The following is a 21,905-nucleotide window of genomic DNA, read 5'->3' on the forward strand; positions in this document are numbered from 1 at the left end:
GAAATAAATCAAGAACATCTACAATTTTCTTCCATCAATCAAGCTTTATGCCAAACTATTTTTATACCAAGACAGTGAGGTTCTTTGAAGTACAGACATAAACCTGCTGAAGAGAAACGTTCATCTGAAAGCAGAAGGTGTTTGAATCTGAGGTTACTTGTCTATTTTAATGGGCAGGTAATTAAACAGAGAAATGCAAACCCCTAATGAAAAAGAGTTCTTCTTTGCTGGCGTAGATGGTACTCCATCAGGGCATCTGCTCAGTATACTTAGGCTATGTCTACATTGCCTCGCAGTTCGGACTATGGGTGTCTGTGTGTGGGGGGGTGAATAGCAGTGCACACTCTCCCACTGTAATGCCGCCATGTAAACTCTAAAGGTGTGAACAAAAAAATAGTTCCTAGTTAGCATTAATTAAATACCATTTGTGGGATAGTGTAGACAAGCCCATAGGGTCTTTGAGAAAGGAGGAGATTTGGATTAGTAAATCTAGTAACCAATCTGCAGAGGTGGCACAATTAGTCTAGCCTCTGGGAAATATTTTCTCCTCCATATGGAGCTGCACTGACGTCATTTCCAGAAAGAAACAAAAATGACACAGTATCTTCTTCCAGTAATAACAAAGCGAAGGGCTGAGGCTAGTGCAGGTACTAATCTCCCACCTCTGGAGACCTGGAGTTAGGTTACAAAGGAAATAATATAACTTTGCATTTCTATAACCCCTTCTACCTAAGAATCTTAAAGGAATGAAGCCTCACAACACAATCAGGTGAGTAAATAATATGACAGGATACAGTGTGGAAACCCCAACTCCTGAGTCTTAATATAATTAATAAATCTTGATATATCTTGATCTTAGTAAGGCTTTTGACATATTCCCACATGGCATTCTCATAAGCAAACTAGAGAAATGTGGTCTAGATGAAATTACTACTAGGTGGGTGCACAATGGTTGAAAGACAGCACTCAAAGAGTAGTTATCAATGGTTCGCTGTCAAACTGGGAGAGCGTATCTAGTGGGGTCCCTCATGGTTAGTCCTGGGTCCAGTTCTATTCCGTATTTTCATTAATGACTTGGATAATGGAGTGGAGAGCATGCTTATAAAATACACAAATGACACAAAGCTGGGAGGGCTTGCAAGCACTTTAGACGGACAGGGCTGTAATTCAAAACGACCTTGACAAATTGGAGAATTAGTCGGAATTCAACAAGATGAAATTCCGTAAAGACAAGTGATAAGTATTTCATTTAGGAAGGAAAAATCAAATGAATAACTTCAAAATGAGGAATAACTAGCTAAGCAGTAAAGGATCTGGAGGTTATAGTGGATCACAAATTGAACATGAGTCTATGATGCGATTCAGCTGAGAAAAAGGCTAATATCATGCTGGGGTGCATTAACAGGAATGTTGCATGTAAGACATGGGAGGTAATTGTCCCAGTCTACTTGACACTGGTGAGGCCTCGGCTGGAGTACTGTGTCCAGTTCTAGGCACCACACCTTAGTAAGGATGTGGACAAACACGTCAGTGATGGTGGTTTACTTGGTCCTGCCACAGTGCAGGGGGCTGGACTTGATGACTTCTTGAGGTCCCTTCCAGCCCTACATTTCTGTAATTCTATGATTCTCCTTTGACCTCAAGACCATCCTTCCTTTTGAGGAGAAAGAAATGAATTTGCTACGAGGTGGTTACTGCTCAAGAGACTGTAGGTTTGTCTACACAGCAATCAGAGGTGTGACGGCAGCACATGTAGACAAACCTGAGCTCGCTGAGAGCTAGCTAACTCAAATAACAATAGCAGCGAAGCCATAACAGAAGAGGCAGCAACATGGGCTGCTTATGTCTGCCAAGGACCAGGGATATGTACTCAAGCAGCTAGCCAATGTTGCTGCAGCTTTACTGCTGCTGTAATTCAAGCTAGCTAGATCAAAGCTAGCTTGAGTATGTCTACAAGTGCTGCAGTCAGTCACAACGGATTGTGATGCAGACATACCCTAGGATTGCAGCGGTGCTGTTGGTCAGCACTGAGGTGGATTGTCAGAGATGTTTTGGGAAACTGCACAGTTCCTTGTCGTGCTTAACTCAAGTCAGTGAGCACTGACCTTCTCTCGCTTTGATTAGGGCTAAAATGTCACTAGCACCACCAACACTCACTTCTCTACTGCAAAGAAAAACAAAACAGGTCTTTCTGGGGCAAGAGGAGAATGATGGCCTTTAAATGTTCAACCCACCTCCCTCATTACTCTGCAGCAGAGACTTTACCCTAAACTACCATCTTGGAAAAATAAAACCCAGTGGTAAACTTAGGGTCTATAATGAATGGGTAGCAGCAATTCATACCAGCAGGATCAGTTCTTTATATTCTTAAAACTAATCAGGCTCATCAAATTAAACTAGGTTGCAGATAACTCCCTGAGAGAACTTAAAGGGGGGAGGGATCACTCACTGGTTTGAGCATTGGCCTTCTAAACCCAGGTTTGTGAGTTCAATCCTTGAGGGGGCCACTTAGGGATCTGGGGCAAAATCAGTACTTGGTCCTGCTAGTGAAGGCAGGGGGCTGGATTTGATCACCTTTCAAGGTCCCTTCCAGTTCTAGGAGATTGGTATATCTCCATATATTAAAGTATACAATCAATTTTATCATAGGAAAATGATTGACTAGAAAAAAAGGTGGTCTGCCCTGCCCCTGCCCCTCCACCTCCAAATCACACTGTATCATTTAAATGTTTTTAAATGCATTTACTACAACATGTAATACATTATCCTTGGGGTTAAACGTGTTCCTCTTGTAAAATCCTCTCAGCGGTGGTTGTGGGACTTAGTTACTCTTAGAAAGCTTGCAGCAGCTGAAAGCCTACGATAATTCATGTGTTTGAAACTCAGCATTTGTTGCTTACTGGCACAGACTTCTGCAAAAGGTTAAATGTGGTCAGCAAATGAACAAAAAACAAAAAAGAACTGGTCCCAGCTGCAGCGTGCCCAAAATTCTTGCAGCAGCCTCGTGGTCCAGTTCGTAATGCCACCCAGTGGACACAATGTTCACATGAGCTTTTCTCCTTCATGAATACTGAAGATTTAGCAGCGAGGACTTGATAGGGAGAAAAGAATATGATTTCTGAGTATGAACCTATCCTTAAGAAAGCAGCTGAAGAACAGCGTTCCATGTCTTATGAGACACACAGCTCCGTAAAGTATTTACAAGGGATAGAGACACAACATTAAGGAGTCTAATTCACCAATTGATATACAGCAATTGCCACTAAAAATTCACCACTCACCAATGCTTACCACATAATCGTGTCTGGATTGTCCCTGTTTTTCATACTGCATATGTGTAACTTCTACATAAAGAGAAGAGACCAGAGAAACCCTCTTATGCACCAATGGATGCATAAGGCCCCTAAAAAGTTCATTATCTTTCAAAGTGAATTTTTGGACCTAAATGTGACTCCACTTATACCTGGCAGTTTTACTTAACAGATTAAGTTTTGTTCCCCAGAGGATATTACCACTAAACTGCACACCATTGGTTTAAGAGCTTGTAACATCCTCTGTGTAGCAGAGGAGTGCCCTGCATTCCTTCAGTGATATCATTTTGGCAGCCCCTTACCTCTGGGGTGAGGTATTTCATCATGATTTCCTTTCCTTTCTCTCCCAGTTTTTCATCTGGAGCAATTTCATACTCTGCCTGGAAAAGAAATAAAGAAACCATCAATATTTGTACTCACACTTCATCATTATAACTTCATTTTGGAGAGAGCCTTAACTGAACATTCCACTTGAATAATTTGGAAGGCAAATATAATCTTCTGATGGAGGTAAACCTGTACAGTTGATCTAATTGAAAAGCAAAACACTGGCATCAAGATATTTTGACCAAGACCAAGAAAACGGTTCTTTGAAACCAGCCCTCTTTGATTAGGCCACATATGAGTAAATTTCTTTAATTTATACTTGATAGATATGCCAAGCCCCAATGTTTTGAAAATGTTTCTGATAATTAACCCCTCTCACGGAGCTTTATTTGTTTTCACTCACTTAGACATAGGGAGTAGAAATTATTTTTTCCAAATGATAAAGGAGGATTATTTGTTTTGTTAATCTCTATGACAGAAAAAAACTACCTTGTTTAGGCATAAGGAGAGCTCTCTCAGGAGGTAGGGCTTTTGGAAGCTTGGGTCCTCCTGTGGATTTTAATTTTTTCTCTTGGTAGAACACTCATTTCTCAAGCTCTTCCCCCTCTGCAGAAATTTTGCCAATCACCTTTAGTGCTTTCTGATGCACTTTTGAAACAGGAGAGCTCAAAAACCTGGGATATTTCAGGGCTTAGAAAAATAAAAGGGACTAAACGAAGAGTGATGTTCCGTATATACTGGAATCTTGTTTGATTTCGATTGTGCATTACAAAAGAGAGCACACACATTGCATTTTTAAATATTATTCTAAGGATTCTGCATATTGTACCAGCACTGATCTATGATAAATCTTAGGATTAACTTTATTTAGGAAACAAAATATTACTTAGGCATCACTGAGACATTAATCATTTTACTTAAAATTCTTCAGCAATGCAAGTCATTAAAAGACAAGGGGGAAAAAAACCCATTTAAAGCTTGTGACCCCAAGTGAGACAATAACTAAATTATAATGACAAATTCTTAGAGACATTCTAATTTGTCATTGCCTGGGGTACAAGATTTCAGTCTTATGATCAAAATGGTTTTCTGGAAAAAAAGTCAGTTCAACGTGTTTTTATGAATGCTCATATTAGAAAAAGGATCCCAGACCCTCTTGCCAAACCAATTAAGTAAGTTAGTCCAATACAAGTTGTCTGAGATGATAAATGAGGAGGAAATAAAAGACAACATACGGTAGATCAGTCTGAACTGGCATTTGGAAGAATGCACTTCAGAACTGTTGCACACTTTAAGACATATACGTTGTTCTCAGTTTGATACAATAAATCAGAAGGGAGGCTGTAATAAATACTCTAGCTAACCAGACCACGGAATAACATGAAAACCACAAAAGTAATAATAATGCTATTAACCATGTATCCAGCCAATGCTGATTTAGCCATTGTAGCTTAAGCTTAAGGCTTTATACAGCAGGTTGTTCAAACAATCAGATTTTGTTTGGTAAATGACAATGACCACAAGTAAAAGAAAAAACAGTTCTGCTGATGAGAAATACACTGATGAATAAAATCCACAAGTACAACACTTCCTTCTTAGTAACCATGTCGGGGATGAACCGATTATGTTCTCATAAAACTTAATACAAGGGGCTTTTTTTGGAATCTTTCATTCAATTTCCTGCCCATTTAGATGGTATCTGACTATAGGTCATTTCAGCTCTTGAAAGCATGAACACTCCAGAGTGTTTATAGAATCTTAACAGCATTTTTTTCTCCCACAAGGTCAGAGAAGTTGCATTTTATCTATGCACTTATGATAAATTCAAAGACAGGCTAGGGGATTTTTAATTTAAAGTAAAGATTTAAATACAAAATGTCTTTTAAATACAAATATTTTCTCTTCTTAAATTTAACTCTCTGCGCAGAAGATTGCCAAACACAAAAGCCAGAATTTATTGGTAATGTCTCAATGGAGAAGGATTTGGGAGCATAACTAAGCCCTCAATCCAGCACAACTCATAAATCATCTAATAATTATCATTCATTGTTCCCTCAGCAGCTTTGAGATGCTAAATATTTTGCCGTATAAGAGGTTTAGCAAACAGATCCTTTAAGCAATTTTACTGGAAGTGCATTCATATCAAATGTTGGTCACATAGTTCATATGGTTTGAATTAATATGGCATTTGCTTCTATAAAACAGAGATCAGGAATTCAGGTGGTATTCTCAATGTATGTATCATATATTGTGACTGACTGGCAAGTACCACTGCTCTCTACTGGATGTAGTTAGACTTGGGTACATGTGTGACTGTCTTGCTTTATGGCTTAAACAGAGATTTTAGTTCATTTCAAGTGGAAGAAGCCTGAGTTTCTGAAACAGATTACAAATTTGTATATATATGGCATAGAGATCCAATTTATTTTAAGATGTTAGTGTCTGTCCATAGCTATGGACTGATGCCAGAGTGTTTCATGGGATTCCTGTCAATCCTATCAGAGAGGTAGCCGTGTTAGTCTGGTTCTGTAAAAGCAGCAAAGAATCCTGTGGCACCTTATAGACTAACAGACGTTTTGCAGCATGAGCTCATGCTGCATAACGTCTGTTAGTCTATAAGGTGCCACAGGATTCTTTGCTGCTGTCAATCCTAGACGCCTAAAGATAAGCTTTGCATTGACTAAACTTTGGTAGTGAAAGTAGTAAAAGGAATTATGTCATGTATCTGTTGGGGGTGGATGTAAACCACTGCCCTTCTCAAGACAAAAGCAAACCTTCTCAAACAGCTGTGATTAACTATCCGCATAGTGTGATTATTGCAATTTATTAGATCTAGCAATGAAGACTCCCCCCCCCATCCCTCGAGAAAGCTACATCTGGTACAAAACACAGCAGCTTGTCTACTTAACAACATAGGATGCTGTGAACATGTCATCTCAGTGCTTTACTCTCTTAACTGGCTCCTGACTAACTAGAGTCTAGTTCAAAGTCTCTGTTCAGATATTCAAAGTCCACCAGGGAATTGTCTCTAGCTGCCATGAGAACGACTCTCCCTTTGCAACCGTGACATCCCATTATAGTTACCACAACAATGAAACTGTTGGCCAGTAGGCGAAGCAGAGAGGAAGACCGAACTTTAACAGGAGCAGGACATATGCTATGGAACTCCCTCCCGCAAGAGATAGGAATGACCATGGACCTCATTACATAACAGAACGAAATACAAAACTCATTTCTTTGACTAGCTTTCCTGCAGCAAGTTACACACACACACACACACACACTCGACACTAGGCCTATTTCTCCTACAGATGGGAACAACTAAAGAGATTTTCACAGTTATTTCTATTTTAAGTTCTCAGGAGGTGCTCAAAGACTAAGGGGACAGACAGACAGATAAATATGAGAGTGAAGATCTGAAATGGGCCTATAAACCCCAACACTGGTGAGTGTTTAAGATTCTCCTTTAGCTCAAACGTTAGAAGCTGGGTTTTGATTTTTGGAAGAAAATCAAGAGTTTTATCTCCAATGTCACTTGCATGCTATTCAGCTCTCCATGGGCACCTGTGCATATTCTGCCATAGGCTGTTACAAGAGGAAGAATTATACAAATACAGACAGATTAAGCAAGTAGCCCAAGGCCACTGAAAGTTTGCTCCGGAGCCCGGACGAGTAATCAGGTCTGTTGACACACAATCTTGTGCTTTAACCACAAGACCCCTCCCCTTCTTCCTCAGCACTAGAAAGACTGGTTACAGTCTGAAAGTACATAATTAATAGGAATAGCATTATTAGTTACAATTGCAACATGGTGCATACCCAAAGTTCCCTAGGGTGCTTTAACATTCATTAAAGTCCACTAGGGAACTTTTAGTGCACCCAGCAGGGTCAGCATGGGCCAGTTAGTGCACAACACGTTAGTGCGCTTTAGAAATCACACCTCTGTAGCACACCATGGAGACACGGGGTACTGTACGAGCAATCTTAATTCTGGCATTTCCTCATTTGAGTGCTTGCCTTTGTAACCTTAATAATATTCTTTTAACTTAGGTTTTTTAGTGTGTGCAATTTCCTAGCTTGAAAAAAGACACCAAAACTTAAATGTCATGTGGAGCCATATAGATCCTCCACATGGGTCATCAGCAGAGTAGGAATCTAGTAACTAGCAGCAGTAAAAGACTTATCTTCCAGGTGGACATACCAATACAGCAGGATGGAGACACACACTTTGCCCATGGGTTTCACAGCTACTTGCCAGATAGCAAAGGAATGTGGTGACTCAGGAGTAATAGGTTTAATTTCAGGTTCTGTAGACTACCCCATCCCTGTAGTCTCTTCCCATCCTCATCTGCTCCTATCCCCCCTCCACAGTCCCTACCCTGGTCCTGCTCCTGTCCTCTGACCTGGCCCTTCCCCCAGTTCATGCCTGTGTTCCCCCCCTGATTCTATCCTCCCACGTCCTTGGTTCCTGCCAATCTACCCGCCTCCTTCTGCTCTTGGCCCTTCCTTCCCCCTACCCCCAGCACCTGCTCCTAATCCCTCTCCTGCAAGTTTTCTACCCTCCTCATCATCTGCCATGCATCTCTTCCCTCTCCCCCATTTGTTCCTTGCCTCTCTGCATTCAGGTCAGGCCGCTTCCACCTTCTCCTCCATGCCACCTGGACACCAGCCGGGGGAACATTGAGAGAAACAGTTTCCCTGCCCACAGTTTTCATACTTGGCACCACAACAGCCCACAGCAAACTGGAGGAGCAACTGCAGTGAAAGTCCTGCTCAGCCTCTGCAGCCCAAGAATGGAGCATGCTCAGGCCCTCTGTTGGGATGGCACAAGAGCGGTGTGGTCAGCACACAGGCACTGGGAGGGGATGGAGCATGCTGGGAGCTGCCTGCAGGAGACTGCAAGCCTGGAGCAGGCTTGCTAAATGAGCTAACCAGAGATGGCTGGTGCTGGGAGGGAACCAGAATAAGCTAGTTCCTTATAAAAGAGAGCTGAAGCCGTTGTTTGAGTAAGTTGACCCTGGGAAGTCTACAGGGGAGTCAGATCTGAGCAGGACAGCTGCAATCCAAACCCCCAGGTGGGTCACCCCTGGAGAACTCACAAAAAAGAAAAGGGACTAGATGAAGGAGCCCTTTCACTCACCCAGGCTCTGAGGTAAGAGCCACGCCTTGGACAGATTATTTGCAGGACTCTAAGTATTACTTTTGAGTTATTGCCTGAATAAACCCAGACCCCCATAAAGGTAGCAATTGGACAAACAAGCATGTGGAGTCTCTGTAAAAGGGCTTGGAAGAAGGACAAATAATGGGCAGAGCAGAAGCACCCCACCCACAAGGGGACACATGGGAGCAGCCTATTCTTCCACAGAGAATTTAGTTGCTTAAGTCTAACTAGTCTCTATTGAGTGTGTGCAAAATGAGATTTTTTTTTAGAGGTTTATAACTTGACCGAATTTGGGTGGATTTTCACAAGGACAACAAAAGCCCCATCTCTGTTAGCAAGGCAACCCCCCTGCCAAATTTCAAGTCACTAATCCACAGCATAGAGGTACAACAACTTTTCAGCTACATGGTTGTAACAATTTTTGTAACATGGGCAAAACAACATATTTCCCCGTGAACATGTTCTATGAAATGACTTAACCTGAGGCAGACATCCAGCATGGGAAAACTTCAGCCAAAATGGTTAAAGTTTGGCAAAGTGATAAAGCAACTAAAGTTAGGATCTTCTAACGGGAAGTGTTGGGTAACCTTAATGGTAGACATCACTACCTGTGCTGTTTACCCCTCCCGCCATCCCTCATATACACACACACTGCTGTTTGTATACCAGGTGCAGGAATCAAACTAAACAAATGAAAACAGTCTAGACTAAAGGGTAACTTCTAATAACTGGTATTAAAGTGGATGCTTGTTCATCATTTTTACCCCCCTTCCACATGTATGTCTAGTGAAGCATTCAACTAAAAAATTCCACATGAGGTAATTGTACCCCCACTGCCAGCCCCTGGCTCCAGCAGAAACAACCTAGACAGGCACTTGGGCTGTTCTCTATTCTTAAATTGTGCACCTTACATTTCTTCAGGATGCTCTTTTTGTTTAGTACAGTGTAAGAAAGTACAATGTACCTCTGCTCTTCGGTGGGTGAAATGATATGGAACCTATTTTCCTCTTGGCCTGAGTCAGCCAGTCTGTTCATGACTCCCTCCACTCAGACCCACTCTGGCTCATGTTATAAACTGAAAAGCCTCCCCCGCACTCCCGAAATGATTAGGAATCTTCAATGCAAAGTGAGTAGAGGAAGCAGGGGAGGGAACTGAGGGAGGCTGCAAGATAGGCAGTAGACCAGTTCAAAGGGAAATCATGACACAGAAGAGACCTGCTGAAAGTCGGAGCACCTGTGTATGTATATTATTTTATGAAATATTCATGTTGAAATCCTGCACTGGGTTATCATATTCTAGTTCTGCAGTTACTGGCTTGGAGAACAGGAAATGTATACAGCTAACAGGGCAGCTACTTATTGATCCCTTCTCCAGCACAGGAATTGTGCCCTAAAAAACTTTATTTTAAGGATTTTCTTTCAAAAGGTACAAAGAGATATTTCTTTGCTACAATATTTGTAAGCATGCTATTACAATACCCGGTAGGGCAGCCTATGAATAACTTGTAAGGGTTTGCAAGAGAGTTAATTTAATCATAAGCCAGCTACAGCGTGCTGCGGTAATAACAGCTTTCATTCGGAACAATGCCTTCCTCTGGAAGTCTACCAAAGAGTTTGGCAAACAACTGTTTTACACACAGGAGATATTATATACGTATGTATGAGGATACAGGTGTGTGTGTGGTGGTGGTGAGGAAATGGTGGTGTGATGTGGAATAAAGACTTCTCAGCAGGAGGGTGGGAATGCCTGCAATTCAAGGCTGGGGGTCTCCTCTCTCATTTAGGGGAGGGACCTATTTTGATGGAGCAGCTAAGGAGGCCAAGGGAAGGGAACAGATTTCAGATGACCGGAGGGGCGTACTTTGTTATCAGCTGACCATCACATTTTAGCAATCTTGCCATGCCTGTTGATACAGTAGCGTCTGAGTGCTGTGTCCCTGGCTTTGGCAGCCCTGAGCACTGGTTTACAGGTGATTTGGGATGGATGCGGTGAGAGGGAGAGCTGGTTAGAGCGCAGGTGAGATAGGGCATCTCCTGATTTTCAGGGCTGGTTCTGGGCTCACTGTTGGGTTCACACAATTTAGTCAACTGCTCTCTTTGGAGTTTCAGCAAGTTTCACTCGCCAAAGGTCTGGCAATGTTGGGGCACTCTGGGCTACCACATACACATTGACCCATGTCCCTCCTGCCTGGTAAAGGCCAGTGGTAAGACACTCTTGTAATTTATATTACTTAGCCAAGAGCATGGCCCCATTGCCCTACGTGCTGTTTGTACACATAGCGGAAACAGTCCTGCTCCATAGAGCACAACATAAATAGACAGGACAGACAAAGGGTGGGAGAAAGGAAGCCCTATTATCCCCATTGCACAGATGGGAAACTGAGGCACAGAGACATTGAGCGACTTGCCTGCGGCCATACAGGGAGTCTACAGCAGCTCTCCTAAGTGCTAGCCCAGTTCTTCAGCCACAGGATCATCCTTTTTCTGTGCATATTAAACCCACCGGTTCTATTACAAATGTAGGGCATTGCTACTTGCAAGCCAGCCACCTCTACAAATCCTTTGTTCGTTTCAAGGGCTGCCTATTTCACTGTAAACAGCTCAGAGAACATATCTAATCTTTCTCCACACACATGCCTTCCTTACTGAGGAGCACGTGGAAGCGGGGCTGTAATTCTGCGTGGTGGGACAGACTGACACATTCCTGCACATTCTGTCCTACAGCACACCTAGCCCCCACTGTGTAACAGCATCACAATCTCAACACCTTGCAACGCATTGCTAGGAAACACGTAAAACACAGGGCGACCAGTTTTAACCTTCTGGCAGTTTATTCAGTTTGAGAAGGGCTGATTTACAAAATTGTGGCACGGTTTTTGGTTCAGAGTCACAGCTTCCATTTTGGCAGATGCCCTTCTTAGCAATGGGCTCTAGTGTGACACTCCTCTCCGTTTGTTTCTTCTCTTCTTATGTTGAATTGACCCTTCTGGGAACTGCTCCTCCGTATTTGGCACTGGTGTAACCACTGCTGGAATAATGTCTCCCAGTTCTGGTGCCCACAATTCAAGAAGGATGTTGATAAATTGGAGAGGGCTCAAAGAAGATCCATGAGAACGTTTAAAGGATTAGGAAACTTGCCTTATAGTGATAGACTCAGAGACTTCAATCTATTTAACTTAATAAAGAGAAGGTTAAGGGTGACTCGATTATAGTCTCTAAGTAGCTACACGGGGAACAAATATTTAATACTGATCTCTTCAGTCTAGCAGAGAAAGGTATAACATGAGCCAATGGCTGGAAGTTGAAGCTAGACAAATTCAGATTGGAAATAAGGTGTAAATTTTTGACCATGAGAATACTAAACCACTGACAATTTACCAAGGGTCGTGGTGGATTCTCCATCACTGATCATTTTTAAATCAAGACTAATGCTAATGTTAGGGCCCTAGCTTCATGTTTAAAAATAAAGGCAGTTTAATTGGAAATGTTGGCCTGTATGCATATCTGTGACTGAAGCACATTATTTGGCAGAGGGGACATCGTGTACAAAGGAGACAAGCATTGGAATCTTTACATTTCATCTCCATTTAATGCTAAGTCCAACCAGTTGTTAATTTCAATAAAATATTCATTTTTGCAGGGTGGGATTTTCAGAAGAGCTCAGTGTTGACCTAACTCTGCCCTTATTGAAGAGGTGGGGAAGGGATATTTGCCCTGGATTTCAATGGGAGAAGAGATAAGCCAATGTTGAGTGCTTTTGAAAATCTTATCCATGGTCATAGATTCAATCTTGCTTTCTTATCACTCTGTCATTCATGTCTTCTTCTCCATTCCCACTCCTCTGCATTGTTCTCTACCCACACTGACACAACTTGCCCCAACTGACTTCAAAGGGCTTCGGATCAGGCCCTGAATTGGTAACACAGATAAATCAATTTGAAAATGTAGGCCCTGATTCTCCTCTGCCTTGTGCCTTGTGTAGTCAGTTACACCTGGGCAAAGTGAGTGTATAATGCTACTATTGTGATTCAGCAGCATTTCATACCCATGCAGCACTCGCTTGGCAGAGATGTAAATCACTGTGCAGAGTGCAAGGCAATGGGGAATCAGGCCTGCGATTTTTATCTGGTCAACGTCCCTTGTCACACTCTAACTGAAACAACCCGACAATTGTATCAGCAAGAGGAATCCGTTTCCTGTGCTAACTTCAGTGATTGTGGAACGTGCTTTATTATAAAAATGAACACTTAAAAAAATCCAAATTTATAATATACCCTATAAGCAATCTCCCCAAGAGATCACGTTGGGTGCTCATGACAGCTGAAATAAATGCCATGTAAAGGAGGCACTTTTCTCAATATGTAATGCAGGTTGATACTACTGACGTTTGAAATCAGAGGAGTGAGAAAGTTCTCTCTAAACTGGGTCTGACTTGCATATGGAAAAGACAGATTATGGGTAGGTTGGTGACTGTCTGACAGAACTCCTCAGCTTGCAGTTTCCACTCCAACCTGTGCTTGTAAATCACACACAGCATTTATTGTTGCCTGCTTTTGGAAGCAGTATTGTCTAGTGGTTAAAGAAGGGGACCGGGAGAGGAGATATAGGTGTATTCTGGGCTGTGCCACTGATTTGCTGTGCAACTCTGGGCAAGTCACTTAACCTCTCTGTGCTTCAGTTCCTCTCTCTCCATAAAACAGGGATAAAAATACTTGCAATCCTGCAGAGTGCTCCAAGATCTTCCAATGAAGAGCTGAGTATTTTTAATTATTTTTCATCTTTGGTACTAAGTAAAAACAAAGTTTTGTTGTGTTTCCTGTTTTAGACAAAATAGTTAAGGTTGGATAATATAGAAAATTTCACCCGTGGTCAGCAAACTTTTAAAGAAGTTGAAATCAATAAACAAAAGCCATCAAAGATGTTCAAAGATAAGAGAGTGACTATTCAGACCTCCATATAGCTCAGTCACTTTGTTCAACCAATTACTGGTGATCTCAGCTGGACTGTGAATACAGATCTCTTGGCTAAACTGAACATTGCAATAGTATACGAGACAGTTAAGGGCCAGAGCAGCAAGCAAAGGGTGTTTGCCAAGGGCATCCCTGCAGAAGGGTCTTGGGATATTTGTCTTGGGTTGTTGGGGCTTGGAGGTTTTAGACACAACCATTTCCCTTACCAGCCCCCTCTCAACCTTTCACGGTATTCTTGTCTAAGTGTACGTTCACACTGCACTAAAACACCCGCGGCTGGCCTGCGTCAGCTCACTCGGGCTCGTGGGGCTGTAAACTTGCACTGTAGATGTCTGGACTTGGGCTGGACCAGCAGGGGATGGTCCCAAAGCCTACACTCCAGCGGGAGCCCAGACATCTACACTGCAGGTTTATAGCCCCGCAGTCTGAGCCCTGTGAACCTGAGTCAGCTGACCCTGGCCAACGGCAGGTGTTTTATTGCAGTGTAGACATACCCACAAACGCTGCACTACACCTGGGGGCATACTGAAACGCCATAGCTGGTTTCACTCTCAAGATCTCAGGCTAAGGGCTGCAGAAGGGCAAGGCAGTTTGTTGCCCTGAACTCCAAGAATGACTTCAGCAATACTCCCAGTACTTTGTGTGAAGAAAGGTTATCGTGTTGTATTGTAAAGCTGATTGTGTTGTTGTGACAGGATAATATACACCCTAGTGGGGATAATAATACTTCTTTTCACCCAGCCTTTGTCTCTCTTATCTATTTAGACTGTAAGCTGTTCAAGGCCTAGACATTCTCTTACTATGTGCCTGTACAGGACTAGCAGAAGGGGACCCTGATCTCTGAGGCCTCTAGGCATTCCTGGAATACAAATACTGCAAATACAGAATTTGGTTTTTAAAAAACAATTCTGACCGACAAGATCCATGTTTCATTTTAAGCATAAGTGTTTTTATCAATTTTTTATAATTGCAAGAAATGTTTTTTTTGGGGGGGGTCAGACAATTATTTAATGACACTACAACACATTGAGATTCAAAAAGTTAAAGCTTTATAACCATTAAAACACAATTATTCAACATCACATGTCAAAATACACAAAGCAAACATCCTTAAATTAAACTCAAGTAAATTCCCTAGTAGCACTTTTCTTACTTTGCCTATCTGTAAAGTTCAATTATCATCAATGGAAATATTTTTTCTGTTGGTTTTTGACATTGACATTTATTGATTAAAAATCAGAGGGGTAGCCGTGTTAGTCTGGATCTGTAAAAAGCAACAAAGAGTCCTGTGGCACCTTATAGACTAACAGATGTATTGGAGCATGAGCTTTCGTGGGTGAATACCCACTTCGTCAGACACATGCTTATGCTCCAATACATCTGTTAGTCTATAAGGTACCACAGGACTCTTTGTTGCTTTTTATTGATAAAAATTTAATCCTTCTAAGCCTATTAATAATATATAATAGTGGTACACAAAGCCCCTAAATTTTGTAACCACTCTGAATTTTGAAAACTTCCTGTTTTCTTTTAAATGGAAAACACACAGAAACCAAAGATCATTCTTTCTTGTTGTTGTCTCCCAAACCAAAAGGTAAGAAATAATTTTCACACATTTTAAATGCTAAAAGTTGCTTTATTGTTTGTTACAGAGGCAAGGCAGCATGGTAGTCTAACACACGACACTTAGAACCAATTGCCATCCCATTTAATATTGGATAAACAATCCAAAGAAAGAGTCAGTCTTTAATGAGATCCTGATCTTGCAATACATTGCATGAACTCAGCAGTCTGTTTGTGCCACCAAATCACATGATCAGAGTCTACATAAAGATTTTGGTCAAATAGCATTAAAATTCTTTTTATGATTTCTATCAAGCTAAAAACACTCTCTTACACTGAGTTCACAGATAGCCAATACAAATTGTTCCTTTTTAAGTAGGATGGGCTCAGAAATGTCAATTAAATAATATTAAAAACCCTGTATTTTCCAATACATTTTATAGTCAAAATTTACAATGATTGCTGGATGTCAGGAAGAAGCTTTTGGAGAGGAGAAAAAAATGTTTTGACTGTTGACCTGATAGAGATATTAATGGTGACAAACAAAATATTCTGCAGGAGCCAAATACATGGAAGGCTCACATCTTTGTGCTCATGTAGAGAATGTTACTCCTTAAGAACAATGGTTTATTTTTTGTACTCCTACATTGATGTTCTTAAGTTCATTACCAAGGAACAGAGTGCAATAAAGCACTGCAAATATCAGAAGAATTAACTTACCACCGAGTCAAGGAACCTAATGCAACACTCAAGCTCCGGTCGAGTTTCACAGAACTGCCGAAAGAGAAGCCTTCCAATTGGCTGCTTGTCGCATAAACTGTAATAATCTCTCTCTAGAGGCAATAAAAGAAGAAGAAAAAAAGAGAGTGTAAAAACCTGAAGATCCTCTTTGTGTGTTTTGGGCTGGCTACAATTTTAACACACCACAAGTGAGCGCAGTAAAAACACTCCAAACCATAACACCCCCTTGGAAAATCAAAGCCAAAAACACTAGACCCATGAGGCTACCACGCGCTCAATTCTACAGTCCTAGTGCAGGCAAAAAGTCCCGCTCATGCCATTCAGCCATGGTAAGACGACAATTTTTGACCTTTCATTTCTGGAGTTATATAGAATCAGAGAAGGCAAATCCCATATTGGTTACCATTGTGGGGAAAAGGGAGGGGGGGAACCTTAAGGGGAGAGTTACCAGAAGCCTTGAAGAAGTGAATTTGCACATGTAGTTGTGTCAAAGTTTAGATTTAACGGGAACTTCAATAGCCCTATCCCCAGTTCCCCATATATTTAAATGCAGGTCAGAATGCTGCAAAACTCTGGGAAAATATGGATTTGACTTTGTGGCTAAAGCCCTTCTCTAATATACATGTATTTATAGGTATATATATTTTAAAAGTATTTAAAAATCAGTGCTATCTGTTCAGTGGGCAGTAACCAGGGCTTTGGACATACAACATCTTACTGATGAGATTGAGTTTCACATGACGTCCTCCTTTAGAAGTTTATTTCACCTACTGCTTTATGGTATTTTTTATTGTTGTTCCATCATTGTACAGCACTGAACAGCAATCTGACTACAGTGAAAAGCACTTTATGAATCAATATTTAAAAGGAAAATGAGGAAAAAGAAAAAGAGTAGCACAAATGTACATGGCACAAGTATAAACCAGCTGGTATCACACGTTCGCTTTGCAAGATCAGCATTAAACACCAGTCAGCATGGAGCTGCTGCACACACTTAAGATACATTATTCCTTTAAAAATACACAAAATGTCAAACAACATATTGTGTTGCCTGAAGCGTTCTTCTCACCGCCTTCCTCGTTGCCATATGGCAGACACTGTTATTATGGAAACAACTCACTTCCCAACACATAACATAACACTGCAAACAGACATACAAAACCCACACAAGTTGTCAGCGCCTGGGTTACTTCTATCTTACAGCTGTACTAGCTTGTGCATTTATTCCCCGTCTCCCCTCCACTAGTAGGAAAAACATAGGTGAACACAGGAATCTGTGAATGAACTGTCCATTTAGTAGAGATTCTACATACCCAGAATAGAGTTTTTACCCACTAGAGCTGATTTCGTCATGCCCATCCCCTGCAATAACTGGATGTAAGCCCCAGCACCTCACATATGGCCAGATTATAGCCAGCTTTTGCATGGGTTGTAAAGGAGGAGGGAGCCTCCACCTCCTATGTAGAGGCTGGTCACAAGTCTAGTGATTGCATACACCCATGCACATGGATTGCAAGTTTTCTTGCATCATCCTCTGATGCGCAAGTGCCGACTCGCTGGGTGCTCTGGGGCTCAAGCACCCACTGAAAAGTAAGAGTGTGTGCACAGCACCCGCAGGGCTCGATTAATCTTTTGTGGGTCCCGGCGCCCAGACAGAGGTCCTACCCCCTACTCTGCCCCAGCGCCCCGCCCCTGCTCAGTGTCTTTCCCCAGAGGGGATGGGGCAGAAAGGGGGACCCACTGGCCAAACCAAAAGTCAGTGCCTGTGATCTGATGCGTGGGGTACCGATGGCTGTCAGAGACAGGATACTGGACAAGTTGGATCACAGTCATATATTTGCCAAGCACCCAAAAACGAATGGCGTATCGTTATTTTAATCATGGGCAGCGCGTGACTCCTCCATTTGGGGAGGCTGAGCCTGCCCAGACCCCGGCCCCACCCCAAGGCCTGCCCCTGCTTGGCCTCCTCCCCCCGAAGCCCCGCCCATTCTCCACCACCACCACCCACCTCTTGTGCCTCTTTGCCCCCGTCAGCCCACCTGCCAGCAGCCGCTCACCACTCACGCATGCCCTGAGGCCCCTCCCCTGAGGCCCCCGGGGGGGTGGTGTGGGGACGGGAAGAGCGGGAGCAAGGGCGGGGCTTCAGGCAGAAGAGGACGAGCAGGAGCAGCGCCTTGGGGCACAGGGTGGGCGGGGCCATGGCCGGGGTGCCCTTTTGGCGGGTGGTGGCACATTCCAAAGGCGGCAGGCCAGCTGTTAGGGGAGGCTTAGCCTCTCCTGGCCTCTCATATGGGCCGCCCATGATTTTAATCTTAACTTGTCCTCTGGACCACCCACTAACAACAACTTGTGGTGCTGGTGTGTTTGTATTGGCTGGGGCATGCAGCATGGAACAGCATGACACAGCCATGTACTGAGAGAAAGTCAGAATGCTGAATTTTAGGCCTCACTGCCTTGATGGTGGCCCTTTCAAGCACTGCATGGTTATGCAGCTTGAACATGTAGGTTTCTAGAGAGAAGACATGTGCAGAGCAATGGCAATCAAAGGAGAACTTGCTCAATTCAAGTGAGGACATAAAAATGAGAATCCTTTGACCTGGAAAACAATGATGCTGAAAGAGGCCTGGCACAAGCCTTTATCCATCAAAGCATTTAAGTAAGTGCTTAACTTTAAATATGTGCATGCACTTTAAGCATGTGCATAAATTCTTTCCTGGACCAGGATCAGAGTGGGCAGCAAATTCAATAGGAGTTTGCAATGCAATAGGGGAGCAGAAACAGAAACCTATGGCAAACTAAATGTGCTGAGCCTCAGATGAGGTTTAGTTGGAGTTCTGAAGGTGGAATTACAGAGAAACCTTTTGCTGCATTTGCTGTCTCAGTTCAAGGTTAACAGTAATTGTGTGCTTATTGTGCATAATGTACACTCAGAAATAAACATCCTGAGTCCCCGTGTCACTCAGTTTTCCCCCAAATTAGGAATCAAGCCCTTCTAAAAGTCCCAAACTCTATTATGATCGCTCTGAAGCCAAGACAATATAAAGTGAACAGTGCAAAAGATAATATTTCTTAATATAGGTTAAATGTGTGAATCGATGTAGTAAAATGCAGCATAAATGTACGCACATGTAAACATTTGATGCATTTTAAATGTTTCTTCTTGTATAGCTGTATTTTATGTATAGCATAATTATTTATAGTACAAAAATATATGCAGCTTTTGAAAATTTGTGAAAATAGGAGAGTATGGGAAACATTCACCCTAGAACACTTATAATATCATTAAAGACTAGTATTTGAGCATATAGATTGTCTGAATAATCTATGAGATTTATGCATCAACAGACTGACATTATGGCATACAAAATACAGGAAACATTATGAAGCAAGTTAAACATTATTTTTATGGATAATATAAAATGGAGAATAAATGAACACACACCTGCTACTATAGCTATATAACATGGCCAGCCCATGAAAATGTTAACCCATTCTTAAGGAGGAAAAAGGAAATACCAGTAATAACACCAGCTAAACACAAGACTCAAGTCCAGTTGCCTGGAGCCAGCCTGTCTTTGATTAAAAAACGGGATATATTTGATAGGTAACATACATAAATGGCGTAATTGTTTTCATTCCTTTTAGGTGACATAATTTTTTCCCCCTAGGCCCTGATCTTGCAATTGACCATGCTCAGTCAGTTGCAGGATTCTGGCCTGCATTAATATTTTGGGATATATGGACCATGTTCTGGACTAAAAAGTAAAACCATATGTCTCAGCTCAAGCCCAGAAGGTGACAATTGTGTTATATTAAACAAGTGCAAAACCAATGCAAGCTGTGCTGTAATTGCATGTCCAGATTCTTGACAACAGACTAGCAGCCAGGAAGGGAAAAGAGAGATCGCTGGGCAGATCATATGATCAGAAGCCTATCTTGGACTGGGTTTAATTATTGTGTCATTTTCTGTATGTCTGCCAATAAAGATATCCATCCAGTTGCAAAAGTTTAAAAAACAGAAAGAATGATTTCCTGAGGAAATGGAAGGAAATGTTAAACATTTGGAAGTGAAACCATATGTTTGTGATGACGCAGTGGAACTAAAACAATTCTGAGAGCAATAACTCTAGCAGACTGCCTCTCCCATTTTGGAAGACTTTTGCTTTAACACCTGCAAGGTCACACGCAGACAGAATGGATCTTTAAAAAGGGAAGGGTGAAAACGATAGGAGGTCAGTTAGTTTTAACCTTTCAGTTTCTTTATTTAGAATTGGCAAATACAGTAGACCTGCCAGTGAACTGTTTATCATCCCAATTAAGCAACTGTCCCGATCAATAGAGAAGGCTATTAAAAAGTCGGCAGAAAAGATTTAAATAAAATATAGTAAAAATTCTAGGTGATAAATTATATTCACTCTAGGTTTATTGTATATTTATTTAGTAATTTCTATATTAAGAGATCAGAGTTCCACACTTTAAACACCACTTGAACATTTGGAATTGGCCAACAGCGTTTTCATTGAGCGAATTATGTCTTGAAAAGCAGAGGTCACTACTGTTCACTGTATAAGGCTAAGCTTGTTCCCTGGGAGATGTTTCTATAAAATAGGTCTTTTGATTAAGGCCCTAATTCAGCAAAGTACTTGACTGTATATTCAAGCATGTGAATAGTCCCATTTCCAAAATTTCATTTTGATCAACCTTTTTTGAGATAAATAAATTCAATGGTTTCCATTAATATTGTTTTACTTTTGGTAAAACTTTTTTTGTGGGGTGGGGTGAGGTGGGAAGGGGGATAAAACTGTTTCCAAACACTGAAAAAAATGACCAGAAAAGTTTTTTGAAAACTGATTAAAATAAATGGGTTTTGATTTTGGGTAAAAGAAAATGTGTTTCCCCTCCTCCCCCAAATCTCATGCAACATAGTTAGCATTTTCTACCAGCTCTAAAGAGGGCCTAAACAGCTTTGGAGGCAGATGGGTTTTTTTTTTAAATCTTTGCAATATAGATTTTATTATTTTTTAGGGAAGGACTAAAAAATTGGAGAGGGATAATGACATTAGGCTGACAAAATTATTCTGATGTTTTCAGGTCTAGTGTAAATTGCAAGATCACATTAGGGTGACCAGACAGCAAATGTGAAAAATCAGGACAGGGGATGGGAGGTAATAAGAGCCTATATAAGAAAAAGACCCAAAAATCAAGACTGTCCCTATAAAATCGGGACATCTGGTCACCCTAGATCACACCAAATTTGCAAATTTTTCCCAAGGTGTTGAAACATGTCAGAACAATGTGCAGCTTCTGAACCAGCTTAGGCATGCGTTGAACTTTTTTCTAGAGATGGGGTAAAACCAGAACCATTCAGCCAACATCTCTGTCCCCTACTCAAAGTTAGGATGGTTCTGATAAAATAGATCCTAACTGCCCTTTGTTTTGGTTTTGCAAACCTAAACCCCAAACAGGTTTTGCAAAACAAAAATCACCTCCGTTTTTTGCCCATCTTTGCTTACAAAATGGAATCTCTCCAAAGCACAAAAATGACAAAAGCAGGAAATAAATCAAATATTAAAGGAATATACTATTTGCTTATCCAAAAAAGAACACTGGTGCTTTAAAATGTAAACATAATTGTTACGTGTGCCATCAGCATCATAATGGAAAGTACCTTTTACAACACTGAATAACCCCACTGAGAGACACTTTTAAAAGGAATATATTTTTCCTTTTAAAACCAGTAACTCTAACACTAGTGCTTACCTGCTATAATTTATTCTTGCCCTTCTCCAGTCGAATGTGAAATTACACCTACCTACATATAAATATAATAAA

The 21,905-nt window shown here is 41.5% G+C and overlaps 1 protein-coding gene across 4 annotated transcripts in view; it reads right to left on the minus strand.

Moving 5' to 3' along the window:
* GRK5 (G protein-coupled receptor kinase 5) overlaps window positions 1-21,905 on the minus strand; it is a 224,545-nt gene that overhangs the window by 63,036 nt on the left and 139,604 nt on the right. For all 4 annotated transcript variants that reach the window (XM_045023312.1, XM_045023309.1, XM_045023310.1 and 1 more), the window contains exons 3-4: window positions 16,053-16,165; window positions 3,614-3,691 (exon numbers count right to left, since the gene is read on the minus strand). In XM_045023312.1, coding sequence (XP_044879247.1) covers window positions 3,614-3,691; window positions 16,053-16,165 — 191 coding nt within the window. The remainder of the gene's footprint in view (window positions 1-3,613; window positions 3,692-16,052; window positions 16,166-21,905) is intronic.

This window comes from Mauremys mutica, chromosome 7, assembly GCF_020497125.1.
Source record: "Mauremys mutica isolate MM-2020 ecotype Southern chromosome 7, ASM2049712v1, whole genome shotgun sequence".
Lineage (NCBI taxonomy): Eukaryota > Metazoa > Chordata > Testudines > Geoemydidae > Mauremys > Mauremys mutica.